Source organism: Rhinoderma darwinii (genome assembly GCF_050947455.1).
Source record: "Rhinoderma darwinii isolate aRhiDar2 chromosome 5 unlocalized genomic scaffold, aRhiDar2.hap1 SUPER_5_unloc_52, whole genome shotgun sequence".
Lineage (NCBI taxonomy): Eukaryota > Metazoa > Chordata > Amphibia > Anura > Rhinodermatidae > Rhinoderma > Rhinoderma darwinii.
Window position 1 is genome coordinate 274,632 of NW_027461812.1, and position 21,625 is coordinate 296,256.

Consider the following 21,625-nt stretch of genomic DNA (forward strand, 5'->3'; position numbering starts at 1 on the left):
AAAAAGGTGTGTTTAATAAATGGCTGCTGTGGCCTTTACACCAAAATTCATGTGTGGTCTCTTATTGGGGTTTGGGGTGTAAGGTCGTAGATAGCGGAAGCATCAAACATACCTTAAGTCATGTGGTGTACATCATCAGATGTCCTTGTGGCCGAGCCTATGTGGTGTACATCATCAGATGTCCTTGTGGCCGAGCCTATGTGGGAGAAACAACACAACTGATACGTGATCGAATTAAACAACACAAGTCCACTATACGTTGCAGCAAAACACTCCTTCCCATTCTTGCCCACTTCATTGAACAGAAACACAACATATCACAATTACATTCTCAGGTACTGGAACACATACCCATCCCCAGAAGAGGGGGAAATAGAATACTTATGTTAAAACGTAAAGAGGCATATTGGATCCACACCCTACACACACTGCACCCCAAGGGACTCAATAGGGAGTATGAAATTAGCAGCTTTCTGTAATATATTGTAATTAAACTACCACAACATCCGCCCCTCTATAGTAATCTTATCAACACTCATGCATCTTGTAGCGTCCATGGCCGCGGGCCGTCGGGTTCACTCACCTCCCGACGCCCGCAGCCATGGATCTGTGAGTGCTGGTCCCCGTCTCCCTCCTAGGAGACGCCAGCGCTCACTTCCGCTCCGTCCGGCTGTGTCCCGTAGGGTGGCCCTTTAAGGCCGGGCACGAGCGTGCGCAATAGGAAATAGTCATCATCATCAACTGCCATGATTTCCTGGTCTATAAGAAGGCCCCTGGCCTTCTAATCCTTGCCTGAGCGTTGTTAGTTTTCCCAGTCTGTCTCGCAAATGGTCCCTTAGTGTTTCCCGTTCCTGTTAACCGTGCCTTGTTCCCCGTTCCTATTTCCCGTGCTTTGCCTTAGTATCTAGTCGTGCCACGTCCTGTGTCATCTACCACGTCCAGAGGAATCTGCCACGTCCTGTGTCATCTGTCACGTCCAGAGGAATCTGCCACGTCCAGAGGAATATGCCACGTCCTGTGTCATCTGCCACGTCCAGAGGAATCCGCCACGTCCTGTGTCATCTGCCACGTCCGGAGGAATCCGCCACGTCCTGTGTCATCTGCCACGTCCGGAGGAATCCGCCACGTCCTGTGTCATCTGCCACGTCCAGAGGAATCCGCCACGTCTGGCGCAACTTGCGGCTCCTGTGTCATCCGCCACGTTTGGCGCCATCTGCTGCACCCATCTCATCTGTGCCAGAGCTGCGGCCACCGTCTGGACTGTTCAGGTACCCTTGTGCGGGACATTGTATTGCTGGGGTTTCCTGTGGTTTGACCAGCTGCCTTCCCGCTACGGCGGTACGGCCTACTGGGTCCACTAACCCGCTTCGTGACACATCTGGACTTATACACATTTAGCCTTAGCGCTTTCATTTCAATAGAAACTTATCGGCGAGTTTATATTTAATGTCATTTATACTAATTACTACCATTTCATTGCAGACTTAAAATCACTATCCAAGGTTTCTCTGGATCCAAGAAAGACCAACTTCATCCCCACATGGTATCCAGATATTGCAAAAATGACACATTTACCACCAGTATTTGGATATTGATATTGAATATTCGATATTTTATTCATTGTCTGATTATCTGCAACCTCTCTTTGCAATTGACGTATTTTCCTGTAGAAAACGCACCCTTATATGCAAATGTGAATATGTACAATGTGTAATACACTTTGACCTTCCGTGACCTGTGACACATAGATCTTACTGTACTTACCATTAATATTGCTTCCTAGGAAGACTTATATACATTTGTGATCCTACTGTTACTTATGACATTCTGTACTACATATTACGGCATCTAAATATATATATATACAGTATATGTTTGTAAATTCTATAGTGCCTGAGGAAGGTCACGGTATTGACCGAAACGTCGCACTGTCACTGGCTATAAATAAATTATTTATTTGGAAAATAATTTCCCTTCTGGTTTGAATAGTACTTTCTCTCTAATCCAAATAGGAAGTCACCTGACTGCGCGCGCACTTCTATACAAAAATACAGACACTTCTATTGTCACCGGCCCCTCAGTGTAAATTCCCTACTGGACCAGTGGTATACCGGCCTGGGGACAACCCGAGGCTCAATAGATTGTCAGTCAATGTCTCACCGACAGTCAATGTTTTGGGATACTAAGCATATGAAAGCATTATGTATGCAATTAAGAGATCGCAGGTTCAAATCCCCTAGTGGAATAAAATATTTTTTAAACAAAATTTCAAAAAAATGAAAATAAAAATCATTTTCTTAAATTACGTTTTTTTTTACTATGCAAAGTAATAAAACAGAAAAAGTGACATATTATTTGATATCACCAAAATCATAAAGACCAAAGAAAGTTATCATAATAGGTGAACGGCGGTCAATGGCATAAAAATGATAAGATCCCCAAAAAGTTGCCATTGAAAAATTAACCTCATCCTGCAAAAAAAAATAAAAAATAAAATAGCCGGAAAAATAGAAAGGATTGCAAAATAAGCTCTGTCTTTAAAGGGGTTATCCCAAGACCACGCCTGTCCATATGCCCTAATATGGACATCAGTGGGGAGCCCCTCGCCTGTGACCACCCTCTATGTGCCAGAAGTGAGACATGGTGCGCCTCGCGCGTCCCTGCGTCAATGTTACATGTACACGGGTGCAGCTTCCCCCGGTGATGACAGATGATTGTTTTCCATGGGCTTGTCTTCAGGAGATTACCCCTTTAAGGGCTTAAGTGAGACGAGGTTTATGCGCTGAAGCATTTTATGAATCACGATTGTTCCCCATGGTCTGCGTTCTGCTTTGCGTTTGTCACAATGCACATTGTGTGTCAGTAGCAGCTTTCCCGGGTAATCCGGTCCTTAGCGAGTCGTATATTCTTATAAATAGCTGCCTGAGACTCCTCCACCTCACCCAGCGAGAAAATACTAGTATCACGCCCCGCCGTGAATAAACTGGTTTACCTCTCATTAACCTGTCACATCTTCTGAGGCTTCTCGTATTCTCGTAGACTCCCTCCCTCCCCCCTTCTCTTTACTTACCCAGGAATGATCTTTGTTGTGTTTTTTGTCATCTCAGCGATCAGCGTCCGAGCTGCCATGTCCAGCGCCGGCCCGCTCTACGCCCTGGCGTTCCTCATCTCTGCAGGTCAGTGTCCACTCCCTATAATAATCTCCAGATCACCGCGGGAGGTTCTGTCCAAGGAAATGTCAGTCCCGGGAGACGGTCCTGCAATAGCTCAGGATCCGTCCCTGGTGACGCTCGCTATTTGATCTTAGGGGTCGCTGACATGTAGCAGTGGTTTTATAGGAGTCATTACTAATGGGTGACCATAGGATAGGTATTAGGTATTTTCAAATTTACTATGATCTATAGAAGACTTCGGGGGGCACCACTACATAACTTTGATATATGAATGATCAATGTGACCAACAATGAACCAACTTTTTGTGGTTATAAAAATCATATCGATAATTTCTACATGTAAACGGGGACTCTTAAAGAAATTACATATCAGTCCTGGGTGAAGTAACCCCTGACCTTCCCGTTCTTCTAGCTTAAGGAACTAGGGCAACCGTGTGGGGGAGGTTAATTTGGTGCCTACGTTTTGATATAAGTTTCCCCACTGCCCCGAATATCCTTCCCACGATGCTTTACTTTTCCTGCGGCTGAGTCTGGAGTGTGACAGCAGGAGCTCCGCTCATGGACTATTCATCCTGGACATGACCTGAACACAAGACGTTCCCCCTTGTCCACAATTCCTCCTCACATATAATAGCTATCCTAACCCTTTATGTGGATCGGCGCTCAACCAGTCATCTTCCATCTGGAATCACACAAGCCACATCACCTTCGAGGGAGCTGCTCCCCAACCTGACAGAAGATGCCAGACGATTCCTCACGGCAGATCCTCTTTCTGACCATGAAATTCCACTTCTTCAAGTATAAAGGACATGCTCCTTGTTCCCCACCTCTGCCTGATCTAGCGCCACTCTCCTGCTCGCGGCTGCCAACACTCTGCCCACAGTCGACGGTCACCTCAGGTTTCGATGGCGACCAACCAACTCTGATGACGCTATGGACCAACTAATTGTGTGTTAAGATACATTTCCTTACTACTGGCCCATGTCTGTTCTACATTTTGACCCTGATCTTGACTTTTGCCTCTGGGTTTTGCCATGGTCTTTCTCCCTCTGGTTCCATCGCCTAGGACTTGTTGTCCGTTCTGTTGGCTATTGATCCCTGGCTCGTTTCTTGGCTACTCCTCCGTCTTCTCCTCTGGTTTGTCTGCTCTCCCCGGTATTTAGCTTTGTTCCTGACTTCACTTTTGCATCTGCTCCAGGCCTTCCTAACGGCGCACCCACCACCAATCAGTGACGGAGGTTCTAGGGTGAAGAACAGGGAGATTTCTTAGACTCCACATGTCAGCTCCAAACTGATTGTGGTTGCAAGGTTCTACTTCTCAGGTGGGAGTCTCAACCCTCCTCCATATGTAAATATGTAATCTACAGACAGATCGCTCCCTAGAGACCCCAACCCTAGAGTCCATCACCCATTCCGAGAGACATTTTAAAGCTATAAGTTGAGGTCTTCTCGTCAGAGTCTCCAGCTTTACCTGCTTCCATACGGTCTTGGGAAGAAAGAGATAAAGACTAGGAAATCCCCATTCTCAGATCACACTGACATGGGTCCTCCACACACAAAAAACTTCAAGACAATCACTTTAATCTTCTGACATTGTGGAAGAGGATGCCTGAGGCCCTTTACTTTTTAGCTTTATCCATTGCTAAGACATGCGGGAGAAGCAACAATCCCACTGCCCACTTATCAGGAAATATTAGGTCAACATTGAGAAGATCCACCAAAAAGTGTGCCTCACTACTAAGACGTAACCCCAGACCTCAACCCCTTATAGTAACTGTCAATCTGTCAAACCTTCCTTATCGGCACAATCTGTGGTCTATGATGTTCTTCTCCCTTTGAATAATTCAAACTTCATAATGCAGAGTGCTGGGTAAGGGAAGTGACAACACTTCTGATCCCCTTTTTGCAAGGTCCTTACTCATGGGTCATCCATGCTACAATGAAGACAAATGACTTTTATAGCACTGAACATAGAACAGTATAAAGCTCTTTACAGGTGGAGTAGTTCTTAAGAAGATGTGTAATGGGATCTATTCGATGTTGGGGAATTTAGTAGAACCCATGGGCACCATGTAAACAGCAGAACATTGTGACTATTGACCATTAATGTTAAAATGCTTTCAAAGTTTCTGTCCTAGTCCAGAAGTTATGACTTATCTAAAGTTTTCTGACTTAACGTTTTCTGGGATCAGCGATGGATTCTTTAATAGTCAGTTTGTAATTTGTTATTTGACAAGAATGAAGAATCTTGACCATTTTTGGATAATTGGTGATTGGTGAGGACCATCCGCTGCACCATAAACTATTCAGGACTCCTCTAGGTGTAACTTGTAGTCTGTCAGTGTCTTGGGTCTGTTGGGACCATCACCTCCAGGATAAGATGTCCCCTTATGGCCAATTCACTGAGAGCTCAATACAGTCACAATATTGTGTTAATGATTTTGTTTCCCACCTTAATTGGGCTAACCCTTCGGACATTTTTGGTAACTTGATGTGAGTGAAGCCTGTAGGACAAATGTATCCCCTCCTGACATTTATAAGCTGATATAACTGGTATGATGTTTTGGGAAAACAATGTTAAAAAAGATGTTAGTATATGGGGTAAAACGGTAGAACATGTTGAACGATAGCCATGACCATAAAGTTCAGTATGATGTCCTCCGTGTAGGGTTGCTCCGTTTTCCACCCAAAAATACAGGCCAGGTTTAGAGAGTATTTCTTTGTCATTTTCTTTTAATACACTCCAATGTTCTATTCACACGATCGCTCAAATAGCATTTTTTTGGCATGATTTTTGCAAAATGTACACGATTTTGAGACCACGATTTGACAAAAATTAAATAATACGGGTCAAAAGCTGGTGTGGTTTGGCGGTGTGACACTAAGTGTAATTTGCTACTAAAGGTGCCAATACACGTTAGATGAACCTTGGCTGAACCTGCCGATTTTTGTGAGACCAGTTAACCATCTAATCTGCGTACAAGTGGCAGGGGAACAGAAGGATCGGGCATGTTGGGAAAAATAGCTGTCGGCCAGACGAGCATCTGACAGCTGTCTAAGGTGTACGGCCACCTTTAGGTCTGGGAGCCTCAGATAGACAACGATTATGTCACAGTCAAGATTCCCCCTCTTCCGTTCTTAACTCTCGGCGCCGTGCAGGCAGGCAGTGTGCGAATGTATGACTACTGTATGTCTCTGGCTTTCTGCCATCTTGCCCGCTGCAATCTCGAGCCGGCGCCAATCCCATGGTGACTGAATGTTTCTTCTCCACATCAAAAAGCTTCTCAATCTTGAGTTTAGTGTTGAAAGAGGTCGGATCGCGGCTCTGACTAGTGATGTCACCATGTCCAGCCTCACTCCAAGAAGCTCAGATGATCATAGTAAAGCAGTCAGTGGAGTGGGAAGTTATCTGTCCACCAGTAGCTCTAGGAATGGCTCTACTACCGATTCCAGCACAGTACAGGTACCTGCAGGTCTATAGCTTGTGTATGAGTGCGACCAACTCCCCAGAATTCATCAATGGAAGGTGTAAGGTTGGGGTCACATCATTGTAAGGCTCTGCCACCGTCCACATCCTCCGCATGTTGTAAACTAGTCTAAAAGATGTGTGATATAATATATGATGTTCCCTACAGTGGATTAATCAATGATACCGTCCATTTTATAACCTCTGTGGGATGAACCTTCTCTTCTTCTTCCCAGGTGAGGCGTTGCGTTGTATTGACTGTAAAGACTTCTCTGGAAAGCTCTGCTCCGGGGCATCGGTGACTTGTCCTGCAGCCACTGACATTTGTCTGTCCACTTTGGTTCAGTATGAGATAAGTAAGTTCTCATTAGCAAAGCTCAAAATTAGCCCCTCATTATAATGCCAGGTTTTGCCACCCAGGTTATTAGGGCCCGGTGTTTGTTCCCCCTCTACAGTCTTTCCATGACAAATTCTCCATCTTCTTTCTTGATAATAATGCAGTTCCTCTGGGGAGGGATCTTCTCCTACATAGGTTCTTATCAGCCACTAGCAAAGGTAACGGGACTAACAAGGGCTGGGCCCCATCTCTCCAAGGGCCCCCTAGCAGCTACATCATATGCCTCTAATGTATGTACGCCTTTGTATCTGCGTAGAATAAGAGGCTGCAGTGTGGCGGGCAGGTGAAGGTGCGGTCATGTTAAGATCAGAGACCATACATGGCTACATATGGCTGCCACTTATTTCCAGGAGTACAACAGGTTATGTTGGTGCTCAAAGCAACACTAGATAATGCCTTCCACTACTTCTTTCCTGAACCAATGGCCGGTGGTTTATTGGGCAGTGGTTTGTGCCCCCGGTAGGTTGATATCACAGTGATCTGTTATCCCAATGTTTATTTTCCATTACCAGTCACTAATGGCCATTGGTTCTAGGGGCTTGTTCAGACGACCGGGAAAGTCGGCCAAGTGACGGACGTTTTTTTTTACGGCTGTCACAAGGCTGAATTGAAATGAATGCATGTCCATGGGGCTATTCACACGGCTGTTTTTTTTTAACGGACCGTGTGAACGGCCTAGGAAAAAATAGGACACATCCTATTTTTGCCCCTTATTCCGGATCCCTTAATAGACTCAAGTCTATGAGGGATCCATGAAAACAGGTCCCGCACGGGTGCAGAACGGCTCTGAAACACTGACGTTTTTCACAGTGGATTTGACACTCTGAATATAGTCTTAGGGAGAAGACTGTGAAGCAGCTGTCATCTGGCAGCCTCTTCTTTCTTAGTGATTTGCAGGAGCAGTATGTAAGAGCTCCGTTTGCTCATAGCCAGCCCCACATAACTATGCTATGAGGAAAACTCTAGAATAACCGGAAAATGCAGTGTATGGCCCTTTAATAACCAGATAGTGAAAAATATCACAACATTGGAGGAGCAGGGAAAACTGCCCTTTATATGGCGGATTAAGGGTTGGAGGCTTCTTCACCAATGTGTCGGCAGAGACGGGATAATCCAGATAATCTCTGTAAGTATTAGTCATCCATCATGAATTCCGCTGAGTTTTGTTGTTACTTTTGACAGATTCCACAAATCCTCAAATCCAGAATGTTCTCCAGTCTATAAGAGCAGGTGAGTAGATAATGCATGAAAGAGTTAACCTGCCAGGACATAGCCATCAATCAGACTCCCCCTATCTCCCATGATCTTCACTAGATTCTCCTGCGTTCAACAGTCTCCTCCTTCTGCTGCCATCTGACTCTTCCTCTCCTCTCTTCACCTGACTCTTCTTCTCCTCTCTTCACCTGACTCTGCCTCTCCTCTCTTCACCTGACTCTTCCTCTCCTCTCTTCACCTGACTCTTCCTCTTCTCTCTTCACCTGACTCTTCCTCTTCTCCTCTCTTCACCTGACTCTTCTTCTCCTCTCTTCACCTGGCTCTTCCTCTCCTCTCTTCACCTGACTCTTCCTCTCCTCTCTTCACCTGACTCTTCCTCTCCTCTCTTCACCTGACTCTTCCTCTCCTCTCTTCACCTGACTCTTCCTCTCCTCTCTTCATCTGACTCTTCCTCTCCTCTCGTTACCTGACTCTTCCTCTCTTCCATTTTGTTAGGGGGAAGCCACAGGAGTTACCTAAGATGCCCCCATAGTACCAGACACAGATGTCCCAGTCAGTTACAGTGAATGGAGCGAGTCAGGATCTAAAATTAACATTGACTCTTGCCCTCATCTGTCTACCAGACTCCTACTCTCTTTTTTCTTCACCAGACTCTTCCTCTCTTCTCTTCCTCAGACTCTTCCTCTCCTCTCTCTTCTCCAGACGATTCCTCTCCTCGCTCTTCTCCAGACTCTTCCTCTCCTCGCTCTTCTCCAGACTCTTCCTCTCCAGACTCTGCCTCTCCTCTCTCTTCTCCAGACTCTTCCTCTCCTCGCTCTTCTCCAGACTCTTCCTCCCCTCGCTCTTCTCCAGACTCTTCCTCTCCTCGCTCTTCTCCAGAATCTTCCTCTCCTCGCTCTTCTCCAGACTCTTCCTCTCCTCGCTCTTCTCCAGACTCTTCCTCTCCTCGCTCTTCTCCAGACTCTTCCTCTCCTCGCTCTTCTCCAGACTCTTCCTCTCCTCGCTCTTCTCCAGACTCTTCCTCTCCTCGCTCTTCTCCAGACTCTTCCTCTCCTCGCTCTTCTCCAGACTCTGCCTCTCCTCTCTCTTCTCCAGACTCTGCCTCTCCTCTCTCTTCTCCAGACTCTTCCTCTCCTCGCTCTTCTCCAGACTCTTCCTCTCCTCGCTCTTCTCCAGACTCTTCCTCTCCTCGCTCTTCTCCAGACTCTTCCTCTCCCCTCTCTTCTCCAGACTCTTCCTCTAAAAATTCTCAAATGACTTTTTTTTTATTACTCGAATGTTCCTTTGCAGAAGCCACCAAAGTTACCAAAGACGTCCTCATAGTATCAGGCACAGATATCCCAGAGAAGGACACAAGTCAGGACATAAAGTTAACCACTTCTCTTAATTTGGGGAATCATTGAGATCACCTGCCATTGACTTTAATGGGGTCTGCCATGGTTCCATGGGGTTTCCAGTATTGTGGACGCCAGGACTAGAGCTGCTGTCTGCATCATTATGGCTGTCAAAAATACTGGAAACCTCAACGATCCCATTAACGCAAGCGCAAATGGAGCCTTATAAAAGCCGCATACAAGCTGTCCTCTTATTTATAATTTGCAGTTTCTCCGCTGACCTTGGTGAGGGGTTGTGGTTATTTGGAGGAATGTACGGAGGTGATTGTACTCAGGACCTCGTATAGCAGAACAGTAACAAGTAACAGGTGCTGTAAATCAGATCTGTGCACCCCGGAGACTCCTACAGGTGAGTTCTGATGACTTTGAGCTTTCAAAATTCTGTGCACCCCCCTGACCATTTCCGTATCGAGTCAATCAACCTCAGTAGACATTAGCAGTAGCATAGGCCATTGAGAAGAGCTCAGGTATTTTCATCCCATCACTGGCATAATGTACCACCTATCCAATGGGTTAATTCCTAACCTCACTGCCCTTATACAGCCGCCCAGGTCACCGCTCGGAGATGAAATATGTGAAGATCTCCAGGAGGAACAGCAACTTAGACGTGGAGTGGTGGACATGTAACAGAAGAGAATGGGCAGAATACTAGGTCTCCACGGCAGCTGCTCACCAGCCTGACGTCACCATGTATGATGCCAAGTGTCAGCTGGAAGGGGGTAAAGTCCCCAACGCTGGAGGATGGAGTCATCTTCTATATCTGCTGCCTGATAGATCAGTCTGGGTTTGGCGGATGATAGAAGAATATTTCCTGCCCAGAGGTGTAGAGAGTCCTGAGCCATGTTCCAAAATCTATTGGAAAGCTGTAGAGGAGCAGAGGCTGATATCCAATCAAAAAGGGATTAGAGCATCGTTACCATTTACTGCGTGTAAATACGTGGGTTTTTTTCTCAGCGGTTTTGGGCCGGGATAACACATATAGTTTGGATTCAGTTTTTGGCTCAATTTGTTTTACCCAAAGCCGGACGTAGATCCAAAAGGAAGAATAGGTATAAATAAGGACTTTTCTGTCTTCTCGCATGTTTGGCTAAAAAAAAAGTGCGGCAAAAATCCCACGTGTACATGCAGTTTTGCTGCGGTGCGGTAGTGGTGCGGTAGTAGTGCGGCTCCCTGCCGGCCGCCTGTCCGTTGTCACTTTCATCAAATCTGGGCACCAGAAATCGTAAAAGTTTTATCTACTCCGACTTCTGAATCTCATGTATCAGGGCCGGCTCCAGGTTTACGTGGGTCCTTGGGACACACTGCCTTTTAGACAGCGCCACACACCACCCCTGTAGATAGTAGCACACACACGCCCTTGTAGGCAGTATCACACACCCCTTTGTAGATAGCGCCACACCCCCTCCCTGTAGATAGCACCACACACCCCCTCCCTGTAGATAGCACCATTGGGACTCCCTCTAGGAGTGGAATTCCTAGCCGCAGCATTGCCGACGCTCTGGTCGGGGATTCCTCTCCTAGAGGAGCCCCTGACGTCCCTCTCCATATATGGACAGGGATGTCAGGGGCTCCCTTTAGGAGTGAAATTTCTGGCCAGAGTGTCTGGCCAGGGATTCCGCTGCTAAAGGAGAGAGGAGTTAAATGCACAGGAATGGCGGTGAAATAAAATACTTATATACCTGTGCACCCAGCAACTAATGCTGAGCGGAATAATAATCACAACCTATAGTAGAACAGGCCCATTCAATGTACCAACACTGAGACTGTTTAGTACTATTTATGTGTACAGTATAGAGGTAATATTTATGTGTACAGTATAGAGGTACTATTTATGTGTACAGTATAGTGGTACTATTTGTGTGTACAGTATAGAGGTACTATTTATCTGTACAGTATACTGGTACTATTTGTGTGTACAGTATAGGAGGACTATTTATGTGTACAGTATAGCGGTACTATTTGTGTGTACAGTATAGGAGGACTATTTATGTGTACAGTATAGCGGTGCTATTTGTGTACAGTATAGAGGTACTATTTATGTGTACAGTATAGCGGTACAATTTATGTGTGCAGTATAGTGGTACTATTTGTGTGTACAGTATAGGTGGACTATTTATGTGTACAGTATAGTGGTACTATTTGTGTGTACAGTATAGAGGTACTATTTATCTGTACAGTATACTGGTACTATTTGTGTGTACAGTATAGGAGGACTATTTATGTGTACAGTATAGCGGTACTATTTGTGTGTACAGTATAGGAGGACTATTTATGTGTACAGTATAGCGGTGCTATTTGTGTACAGTATAGAGGTACTATTTATGTGTACAGTATAGCGGTACAATTTATGTGTGCAGTATAGTGGTACTATTTGTGTGTACAGTATAGGTGGACTATTTATGTGTACAGCATAGCAGTACTATTTATCTGTGCAGTATAGCGGTACTATTTGTGTGTACAGTAAAGCGGTACTATTTGTGTGTACAGTATAGCGGTACTATTTGTGTGTACAGTAAAGCGGTACTATTTGTGCGTACAGTATAGCGGTACTATGTGTGTGTACAGTATAGGACTATTTATGTGTACAGTATGGGAGGTCTATTTATGTGTACAGTATAGCAGCACTATTTATGTGTGCAGTATAGCGGTACTATTTGTGTGTACAGTATAGCAGTACTATTTATGTGTGCAGCATAGTGGTACTATTTGTGTGTACAGTATAGCAGGACTATTTATTTGTACAGTATAGCGGTACTATTTATGTGTGCAGTATAGGAGGACTATTTGTGTGTGCAGTATAGCGGTACTATTTGTGTGTACAGTATAGCAGTACTATTTATGTGTGCAGTATAGCGGTACTATTTGTGTGTACAGTATAGCAGGACTATTTATGTGTACAGTATAGGACTATTTATGTGTACAGTATAGCGGTACAATTTGTGTGTACAGTATAGCGGTACTATTTGTGTGTGCAGTGTAGCGGTACTATTTGTGTGTACAGTATAGCGGTACTATTTGTGTGTGCAGTGTAGCGGTACTATTTGTGTGTACAGTATAGGACTATTTATGTGTAAAGTATAGGAGGACTATTTATATGTACAGTATAGCAGCACTATTTATGTGTGCAGTGTAGCGGTACTATTTATGTGTGCAGTATAGCGGTACTATTTGTGTGTGCAGTATAGCGGTACTATTAATTTGTGCAGTATAGCGGTACTATTTATGTGTGCAGTATAGAGGTAATATTTATGTGTGCAGTATAGCGGTACTATTTGTGTGTACAGTATAGCGGTACTATTTGTGTGTACAGTATAGGACTATTTATGTGTACAGTATAGAGGTACTAGTTATGTGTGCAGTATAGCGGTAACTATTCATTTGTGCAGTATAGCGGTACTATTTATGTGTGCAGTATAGCGGTACTATTTATGTGTGCAGTATATGGGTACTATTTATGTGTGCAGTTTAGCGGTACTATTTGTGTGTACAGTATAGCGGTACTATTTGTGTGTACAGTATAGCGGTACTATTTGTGTGTACAGTATAGCGGTACTATTTATTTGTACAGTATAGGATTATTTATGTGTAAAGTATAGGAGGACTATTTATGTGTACAGTATAGAGGTACTATTTATGTGTGCAGTATAGCGGTACTATTCATTTGTGCAGTATAGCGGTACTATTTATGTGTGCAGTATGTGGGTACTATTTATGTGTGCAGTATAGCGGTACTATTTGTGTGTACAGTATAGCGGTACTATTTGTGTGTACAGTATAGCGGTACTATTTGTGTGTACAGTATAGGACTATTTATGTGTGCAGTATAGGAGGACTATTTATGTGTGCAGTATAGCGGTACTATTTTTGTGTACAGTATAGCGGTACTATTTGTGTGTACAGTATAGGACTATTTATGTGTACAGTATAGCAGTACTATTTATGTGTGCAGTGTAGCGGTACTATTTATGTGTACAGTATAGGACTATTTATGTGTACAGTATAGCGGTACTATTTGTGTGTACAGTATAGCGGTACTATTTGTGTGTACAGTATAGCGGTACTATTTGTGTGTACAGTATAGGACTATTTATGTGTGCAGTATAGGAGGACTATTTATGTGTGCAGTATAGCGGTACTATTTTTGTGTACAGTATAGCGGTACTATTTGTGTGTACAGTATAGGACTATTTATGTGTACAGTATAGCAGTACTATTTATGTGTGCAGTGTAGCGGTACTATTTATGTGTACAGTATAGGACTATTTATGTGTACAGTATAGGAGGGCTATTTATGTGTGCAGTATAGCGGTACTATTTGTGTGTGCAATATAGCGGTACTATTTGTGTGTACAGTATAGGAGGACTATTTGTGTGTACAGTATAGGACTATTTATGTGTACAGTATAGCGGTACTATTTGTGTGTACAGTATAGGACTATTTGTGTGTACAGTATAGGAGGACTATTTATGTGTGCAGTATAGCGGTTCTATTTATGTGTGCAGTATAGCGGTACAATTTGTGTGTACAGTATAGCGGTACTATTTGTGTGTACAGTATAGGAGGACTATTTATGTGTGCAGTATAGCGGTACTATTTGTGTGTACAGTATAGCGGTACTATTTGTGTGTACAGTATAGGACTATTTATGTGTACAGTATAGCAGTACTATTTGTGTGTACAGTATAGTGGTACTATTTGTGTGTACGGTATAGGAGGACTATTTATGTGTGCAGTATAGCGGTACTATTTATGTGTGCAGTATAGCGGTACAATTTGTGTGTGCAGTATAGCGGTACTATTTGTGTGTACAGTATAGGAGGACTATTTATGTGTGCAGTATAGCGGTACTATTAGTGTGTACAGTATAGCGGTACTATTTGTGTGTACAGTATAGCGGTACTATTTGTGTGTACAGTATAGCGGTACTATTTGTGTGTACAGTATAGCGGTACTATTTGTGTGTACAGTATAGGAGGACTATTTATGTGTGCAGTATAGCGGTACTATTTATGTGTGCAGTATAGCGGTACAATTTGTGTGTGCAGTATAGCGGTACTATTTATGTGTGTAGTATAGCGGTACTATTTGTGTGTACAGTATAGGAGGACTATTTATGTGTGCAGTATAGCGGTACTATTTGTGTGTACAGTATAGCGGTACTATTTGTGTGTACAGTATAGGACTATTTATGTGTACAGTATAGCGGTACTATTTGTGTGTACAGTATAGCGGTACTATTTGTGTGTACAGTATAGGAGGACTATTTATGTGTACAGTATAGCGGTACTATTTGTGTGTACAGCAAAGCGGTACTATTTGTGTGTATAGTATAGCGGTACTATTTATGTGTGCAGTATAGCGGTACTAGTTATGTGTGAAGTATAGCAGTACTATTTATGTGTGCAGTATAGCAGTACTATTTATGTGTGCAGTATAGCGGTACTATTTATGTGTGCAGTATAGCGGTACTATTTATGTGTGCAGTATAGCGGTACTAGTTATGTGTTCAGTATAGTGGTACTATTTATGTGTGCAGTATAGCGGTACTAGTTATGTGTGCAGTATAGCAGTACTATTTATGTGTGCAGTATAGCGGTACTATTTATGTGTGCAGTATAGCGGTACTATTTATGTGTGCAGTATAGCGGTACTAGTTATGTGTTCAGTATAGTGGTACTATTTATGTGTGCAGTATAGCGGTACTAGTTATGTGTGCAGTATAGCAGTACTATTTATGTGTGCAGTATAGCGGTACTATTTGTGTGTGCAGTATAGCGGTACTATTCATTTGTGCAGTATAGCGGTACTATTTATGTGTGCAGTATATGGGTACTATTTATGTGTGCAGTTTAGCGGTACTATTTGTGTGTACAGTATAGCGGTACTATTTGTGTGTACAGTATAGGACTATTTATGTGTAAAGTCTAGGAGGACTATTTATGTGTGCAGTATAGCGGTACTATTTATGTGTGCAGTATAGCCGTACTATTCATTTGTGCAGTATAGCGGTACTATTTATGTGTGCAGTATATGGGTACTAGTTATGTGTGAAGTGTAGCAGTACTATTTATGTGTGCAGTATAGCGGTACTATTTATGTGTGCAGTATAGAGGTAATATTTATGTGTGCAGTATAGCGGTACTATTTGTGTGTACAGTATAGGACTATTTATGTGTACAATATAGGACTATTTATGTGTGCAGTATAGGAGGACTATTTGTGTGTGCAGTATAGGAGGACTATTTATGCATGCAGTATAGCGGTACTATTTGTGTGTACAGTATAGGACTATTTATGTGTGCAGTGTAGCGGTACTATTTGTGTGTACAGTATAGGAGGACTATTTATGCATGCAGTATAGCGGTACTATTTGTGTGTACAGTATAGGACTATTTATGTGTGCAGTGTAGCGGTACTATTTGTGTGTACAGTATAGCGGTACTATTTGTGTGTACAGTATAGCGGTACTATTTGTGTGTGCAGTATAGCGGTACTATTTATGTGTGCAGTATATGGGTACTATTTATGTGTGCAGTATATGGGTACTATTTATGTGTGCTGTATAGCGGTACTATTTATGTGTACAGTATAGGACTATTTATGTGTACAGTATAGGAGGGCTATTTATGTGTGCAGTATAGCGGTACTATTTGTGTGTGCAATATAGCGGTACTATTTGTGTGTACAGTATAGGAGGACTATTTGTGTGTACAGTATAGGACTATTTATGTGTACAGTATAGCGGTACTATTTGTGTGTACAGTATAGGACTATTTATGTGTACAGTATAGGAGGACTATTTATGTGTACAGTATAGCGGTACAATTTGTGTGTGTAGTATAGCGGTACTATTTGTGTGTACAGTATAGGAGGACTATTTATGTGTGCAGTATAGCGGTACTATTTGTGTGTACAGTATAGCGGTACTATTTGTGTGTACAGTATAGCGGTACTATTTGTGTGTACAGTATAGGACTATTTATGTGTGCAGTGTAGCAGTACTATTTGTGTGTACAGTATAGCGGTACTATTTGTGTGTACAATATAGGAGGACTATTTATGTGTGCAGTATAGGAGGACTATTTGTGTGTACAGTATAGCAGGACTATTTATGTGTGCAGTGTAGCGGTACTATTTATGTGTGCAGTATAGCGGTATAATTTGTGTGTGCAGTATAGCGGTACTATTTGTGTGTACAGTATAGGAGGACTATTTATGTGTGCAGTATAGCGGTACTATTTGTGTGTACAGTATAGCGGTACTATTTGTGTGTACATTATAGGACTATTTATGTGTACAGTATAGCGGTACTATTTATGTGTGCAGTATAGGAGGACTATTTATGTGTGCAGTATAGCGGTACTATTTGTGTGTACAGTATAGCGGTACTATTTGTGTGTACAGTATAGGACTATTTATGTGTACAGTATAGCGGTACTATTTGTGTGTACAGTATAGCGGTACTATTTGTGTGTACAGTATAGGACTATTTATGTGTACAGTATAGCGGTACTATTTATGTGTGCAGTATAGGAGGACTATTTATGTGTGCAGTATAGCGGTACTATTTATGTGTGCAGTATAGCGGTACTATTTGTGTGTACAGTATAGCGGTACTATTTGTGTGTACAGTATAGCGGTACTATTTGTGTGTACAGTATAGGACTATTTATGTGTGCAGTGTAGCAGTACTATTTGTGTGTACAGTATAGCGGTACTATTTGTGTGTACAATATAGGAGGACTATTTATGTGTGCAGTATAGGAGGACTATTTGTGTGTACAGTATAGCAGGACTATTTATGTGTGCAGTGTAGCGGTACTATTTATGTGTGCAGTATAGCGGTATAATTTGTGTGTGCAGTATAGCGGTACTATTTGTGTGTACAGTATAGGAGGACTATTTATGTGTGCAGTATAGCGGTACTATTTGTGTGTACAGTATAGCGGTACTATTTGTGTGTACATTATAGGACTATTTATGTGTACAGTATAGCGGTACTATTTATGTGTGCAGTATAGGAGGACTATTTATGTGTGCAGTATAGCGGTACTATTTATGTGTGCAGTATAGCTGTACTATTTGTGTGTGCAGTATAGCGGTACTATTTGTGTGTACATTATAGGACTATTTATGTGTACAGTATAGCGGTACTATTTATGTGTGCAGTATAGGAGGACTATTTATGTGTGCAGTATAGCGGTACTATTTATGTGTGCAGTATAGCTGTACTATTTGTGTGTACAGTATAGCGGTACTATTTGTGTGTACAGTATAGGACTATTTATGTGTACAGTATAGCGGTACTATTTGTGTGTACAGTATAGCGGTACTATTTGTGTGTACAGTATAGGACTATTTATGTGTACAGTATAGCGGTACTATTTATGTGTGCAGTATAGCGGTACTATTTGTGTGTACAGTATAGGACTATTTATGTGTACAGTATAGCGGTACTATTTATGTGTGCAGTATAGGAGGACTATTTATGTGTGCAGTGTAGCGGTACTATTTATGTGTGCAGTATAGCGGTACAATTTGTGTGTGCAGTATAGCAGTACTATTCATTTGTGTAGTATAGCGGTACTATTTGTGTGTGCAGTATAGGAGGACTATTTATGTGTGCAGTATAGCGGTACTATTTGTGTACAGTATGACCAGACTATATGTAAAGTATTGCGGTACTATTTGTGTGTTCCTCTATACTGTACACATATATAAGACTGTTGTACTGTAGACATATAAGAGGAAGAAAGAAGTGGCCCTGCCCCTATAAACCCTGTGGATTACCATAAACACCCCCCTTATCCAGGTGATTGGTCAATTATTAAAACTACTCCCCTAGCCTCCCAAGAGAAGATTTGAACCCCTTAAAGCCACAGTTAGAGGCTCAGCAGCTATATGCCTATGAGGCTACTAGATTACACAGGGGCATAGGAGGAACATCCACTGGAGGAATGCAGCGAGAGAGCAGGGGAGGCTGGATCAGGAGGAACACTGCGCCCCTGGAACACATGCTATGCCAGCGGCCACATATTACAAGTAATACCCATAGAGTGCCATACATTGCACCCATGCTACCAATCAGTGAACAGAGCGCCGCCATGATGTCAGATAGTGACCCAGCGATCATGTACTGCCCACAATCTCCAGTGATGCCGCTACCAGAAACCTCATCATCCTCCCTGCTCTGACCTTGAACTAGACATACAGGAATCCCTAAATATTCTACTCTCCACAGAGTCTGGAAAGTGTTCTCCCCTGCTGGAGAGTAATAGTGCCCCCAGCTGGGCGCAGCCAGTAATACAGGTCATGAACAAGAAACGTCCTAAAGGTTCTTCTTGTGGAAGAGGCACCTGGGACAATGGAGCAGTAACTAAAATCCAGGACTGTTTAGCTGTATCTAGGACTATTTGCGCCCCCAGTGTGTTTAATTTTCTTCACTTATTTCACCATTTTGGCCATAAGTATTCGGACACGCGTTCCATCTTATTACTGGTCACCAGCTCATGTCTGTGAACGGCTTTAGGGTGAGTCGGGCACATTGAGCTCTATAAACAGCTGCATGGGTGACACGGGTAAATAAACCTACCACAAACATAGCCACAGAGCCCGAGATCTGCCCATCGGAACCAGTCAGATGTTTGACGGGACCTCGTTATTGGCAGTAAAATGTCCCCTTAAGTAGTTAATTCCCAGTATGTCCATTCAACAGGGGGGGGGGGTGCTGTGGGACCAGTGCCGGGGGCGCCAACAAGCCACTTTGCCTTGGCCAGGATATTTAGACACAGGGCTAGGCTGCTGACTGAACCTTAGCCCCGAGTAAAGGAAAGTCTGGCTACAGCTCTGCCATCAGGACATAGTCACAAAAAAACATAGAAAATAGAACTAATAATCCCATTCGGTTTGGAGTCTTTGTGGGTTTTTTCACGTTCCCGTCTTGTATAGTTGTTGTGATCTCCCTCCTCATCTTCACCTTCATCGTCAGCACTTTCTGAAGCTCCTAAGAACACTCTGACCTGCCCCGGATGTTTCCAGCTCACCCCGGACTCTTGTCAAGACTACAAACCTGTACAATGCAGAGGTGACGAGGTCCAGTGCTTCTCCTACACCAAACTGCACCTCTATGACAATGGTGAGTACAGCGCCCCCTGGAGTCACGTAATCATACAAAGCTGCACCCACAATATGAGCATGGATATAACAATGTCAAATGACACATAGGAAGCTGTGCCAGAGATGGCAGAAAAACTGAAAAGGGGACATCTGTGGGTGATACATTGTTATGGGGACATCTGTGGAGGATACACTGTTATGAGGACATCTGTGGGTGATACACTGTTATGGGGACATCTGTGGGTGATACATTGTTATGAGGACATCTGTGGGTGATACATTGTTATGGGGACATCTGTGGGTGATACATTGTTATGAGGACATCTGTGGGTGATACTCTGTTATGGGGACATCTGTGGGTGATACACTGTTATGAGGACATCTGTGGGTGATACACTGTTATGGGGACATCTGTGGGTGATACACTGTTATGGGGATATCTGTGGGTGATACACTGTTATGGGGACATCTGTGGAGGATACACTGTTATGGGGACATCTGTGGGTGATACACTGTTATGGGGACATCTGTGGGTGATACACTGTTATGAGGACATCTGTGGGTGATACACTGTTATGGGGACATCTGTGGAGGATACACTGTTATGGGGTTATCTGTGGGTGATACACTGTTATGGGGACATCTGTGGGTGATACATTGTTATGAGGACATCTGTGGGTGATACTCTGTTATGGGGACATCTGTGGGTGATACACTGTTATGAGGACATCTGTGGGTGATACACTGTTATGGGGACATCTGTGGGTGATACACTGTTATGGGGATATCTGTGGGTGATACACTGTTATGGGGACATCTGTGGAGGATACACTGTTATGGGGACATCTGTGGGTGATACACTGTTATGGGGACATCTGTGGGTGATACACTGTTATGAGGACATCTGTGGGTGATACACTGTTATGGGGACATCTGTGGGTGATACACTGTTATGGGGACATCTGTGGAGGATACACTGTTATGGGGACATCTGTGGGTGATACACTGTTATGGGGACATCTGTGGGTGATAAACTGTTATGGAGATATCTGTGGGTGATACACTGTTATGGGGATATCTGTGGGTGATACACTGTTATGGGGACATCTGTGGCTGATACACTGTTATGGGGACATCTGTGGGTGATACACTGTTATGGGGACATCTGTGGGTGATACACTGTTATGGAGACATCTGTGGGTGATACACTGTTATGGGGACATCTGTGGGTGATACACTGTTATGGGGACATCTGTGGGTGATACACTGTTATGGAGACATCTGTGGGTGATACACTGTTATGGAGATATCTGTGGGTGATACACTGTTATGGGGATATCTGTGGGTGATACACTGTTATGGGGACATCTGTGGGTGATACACTGTTATGAGGACATCTGTGGGTGATACACTGTTATGGGGACATCTGTGGGTGATACACTGTTATGGAGACATCTGTGGGTGATACACTGTTATGGGGACATCTGTGGGTGATACACTGTTATGAGGACATCTGTGGATGATACATTGTTATGGGGATATCTGTGGGTGATACACTGTTATGGGGACATCTGTGGATGATACACTGTTATGGGGACATCTGTGGATGATACACTGTTATGGGGACATCTGTGGGTGATACACTGTTATGGGTACATCTGTGGGTGATACACTGTTATGGGGACATCTGTGGATGATACACTGTTATGGAGACATCTGTGGGTGATACACTGTTATGGGGACATCTATGGATGATACACTGTTATGAGGACATCTGTGGGTGATACACTGTTATGGGGACATCTGTGGGTGATACACTGTTATGGAGACATCTGTGGATGATACATTGTTATGGGGATATCT

The 21,625-nt window shown here is 43.4% G+C and overlaps 1 protein-coding gene across 1 annotated transcript in view; it reads left to right on the top strand.

Moving 5' to 3' along the window:
* Positions 1-2,581: 2,581 nt before the first annotated feature.
* Positions 2,582-21,625, top strand: part of LOC142696304 (uncharacterized) — a 63,815-nt gene continuing 44,771 nt past the window's right edge. Inside the window, exons 1-6 of the mRNA XM_075847635.1 lie at positions 2,582-2,633; positions 3,108-3,176; positions 6,876-6,995; positions 8,219-8,266; positions 9,854-9,994; positions 19,635-19,781. Of these exons, the coding sequence (XP_075703750.1) occupies positions 2,582-2,633; positions 3,108-3,176; positions 6,876-6,995; positions 8,219-8,266; positions 9,854-9,994; positions 19,635-19,781 (577 nt within the window). The remainder of the gene's footprint in view (positions 2,634-3,107; positions 3,177-6,875; positions 6,996-8,218; positions 8,267-9,853; positions 9,995-19,634; positions 19,782-21,625) is intronic.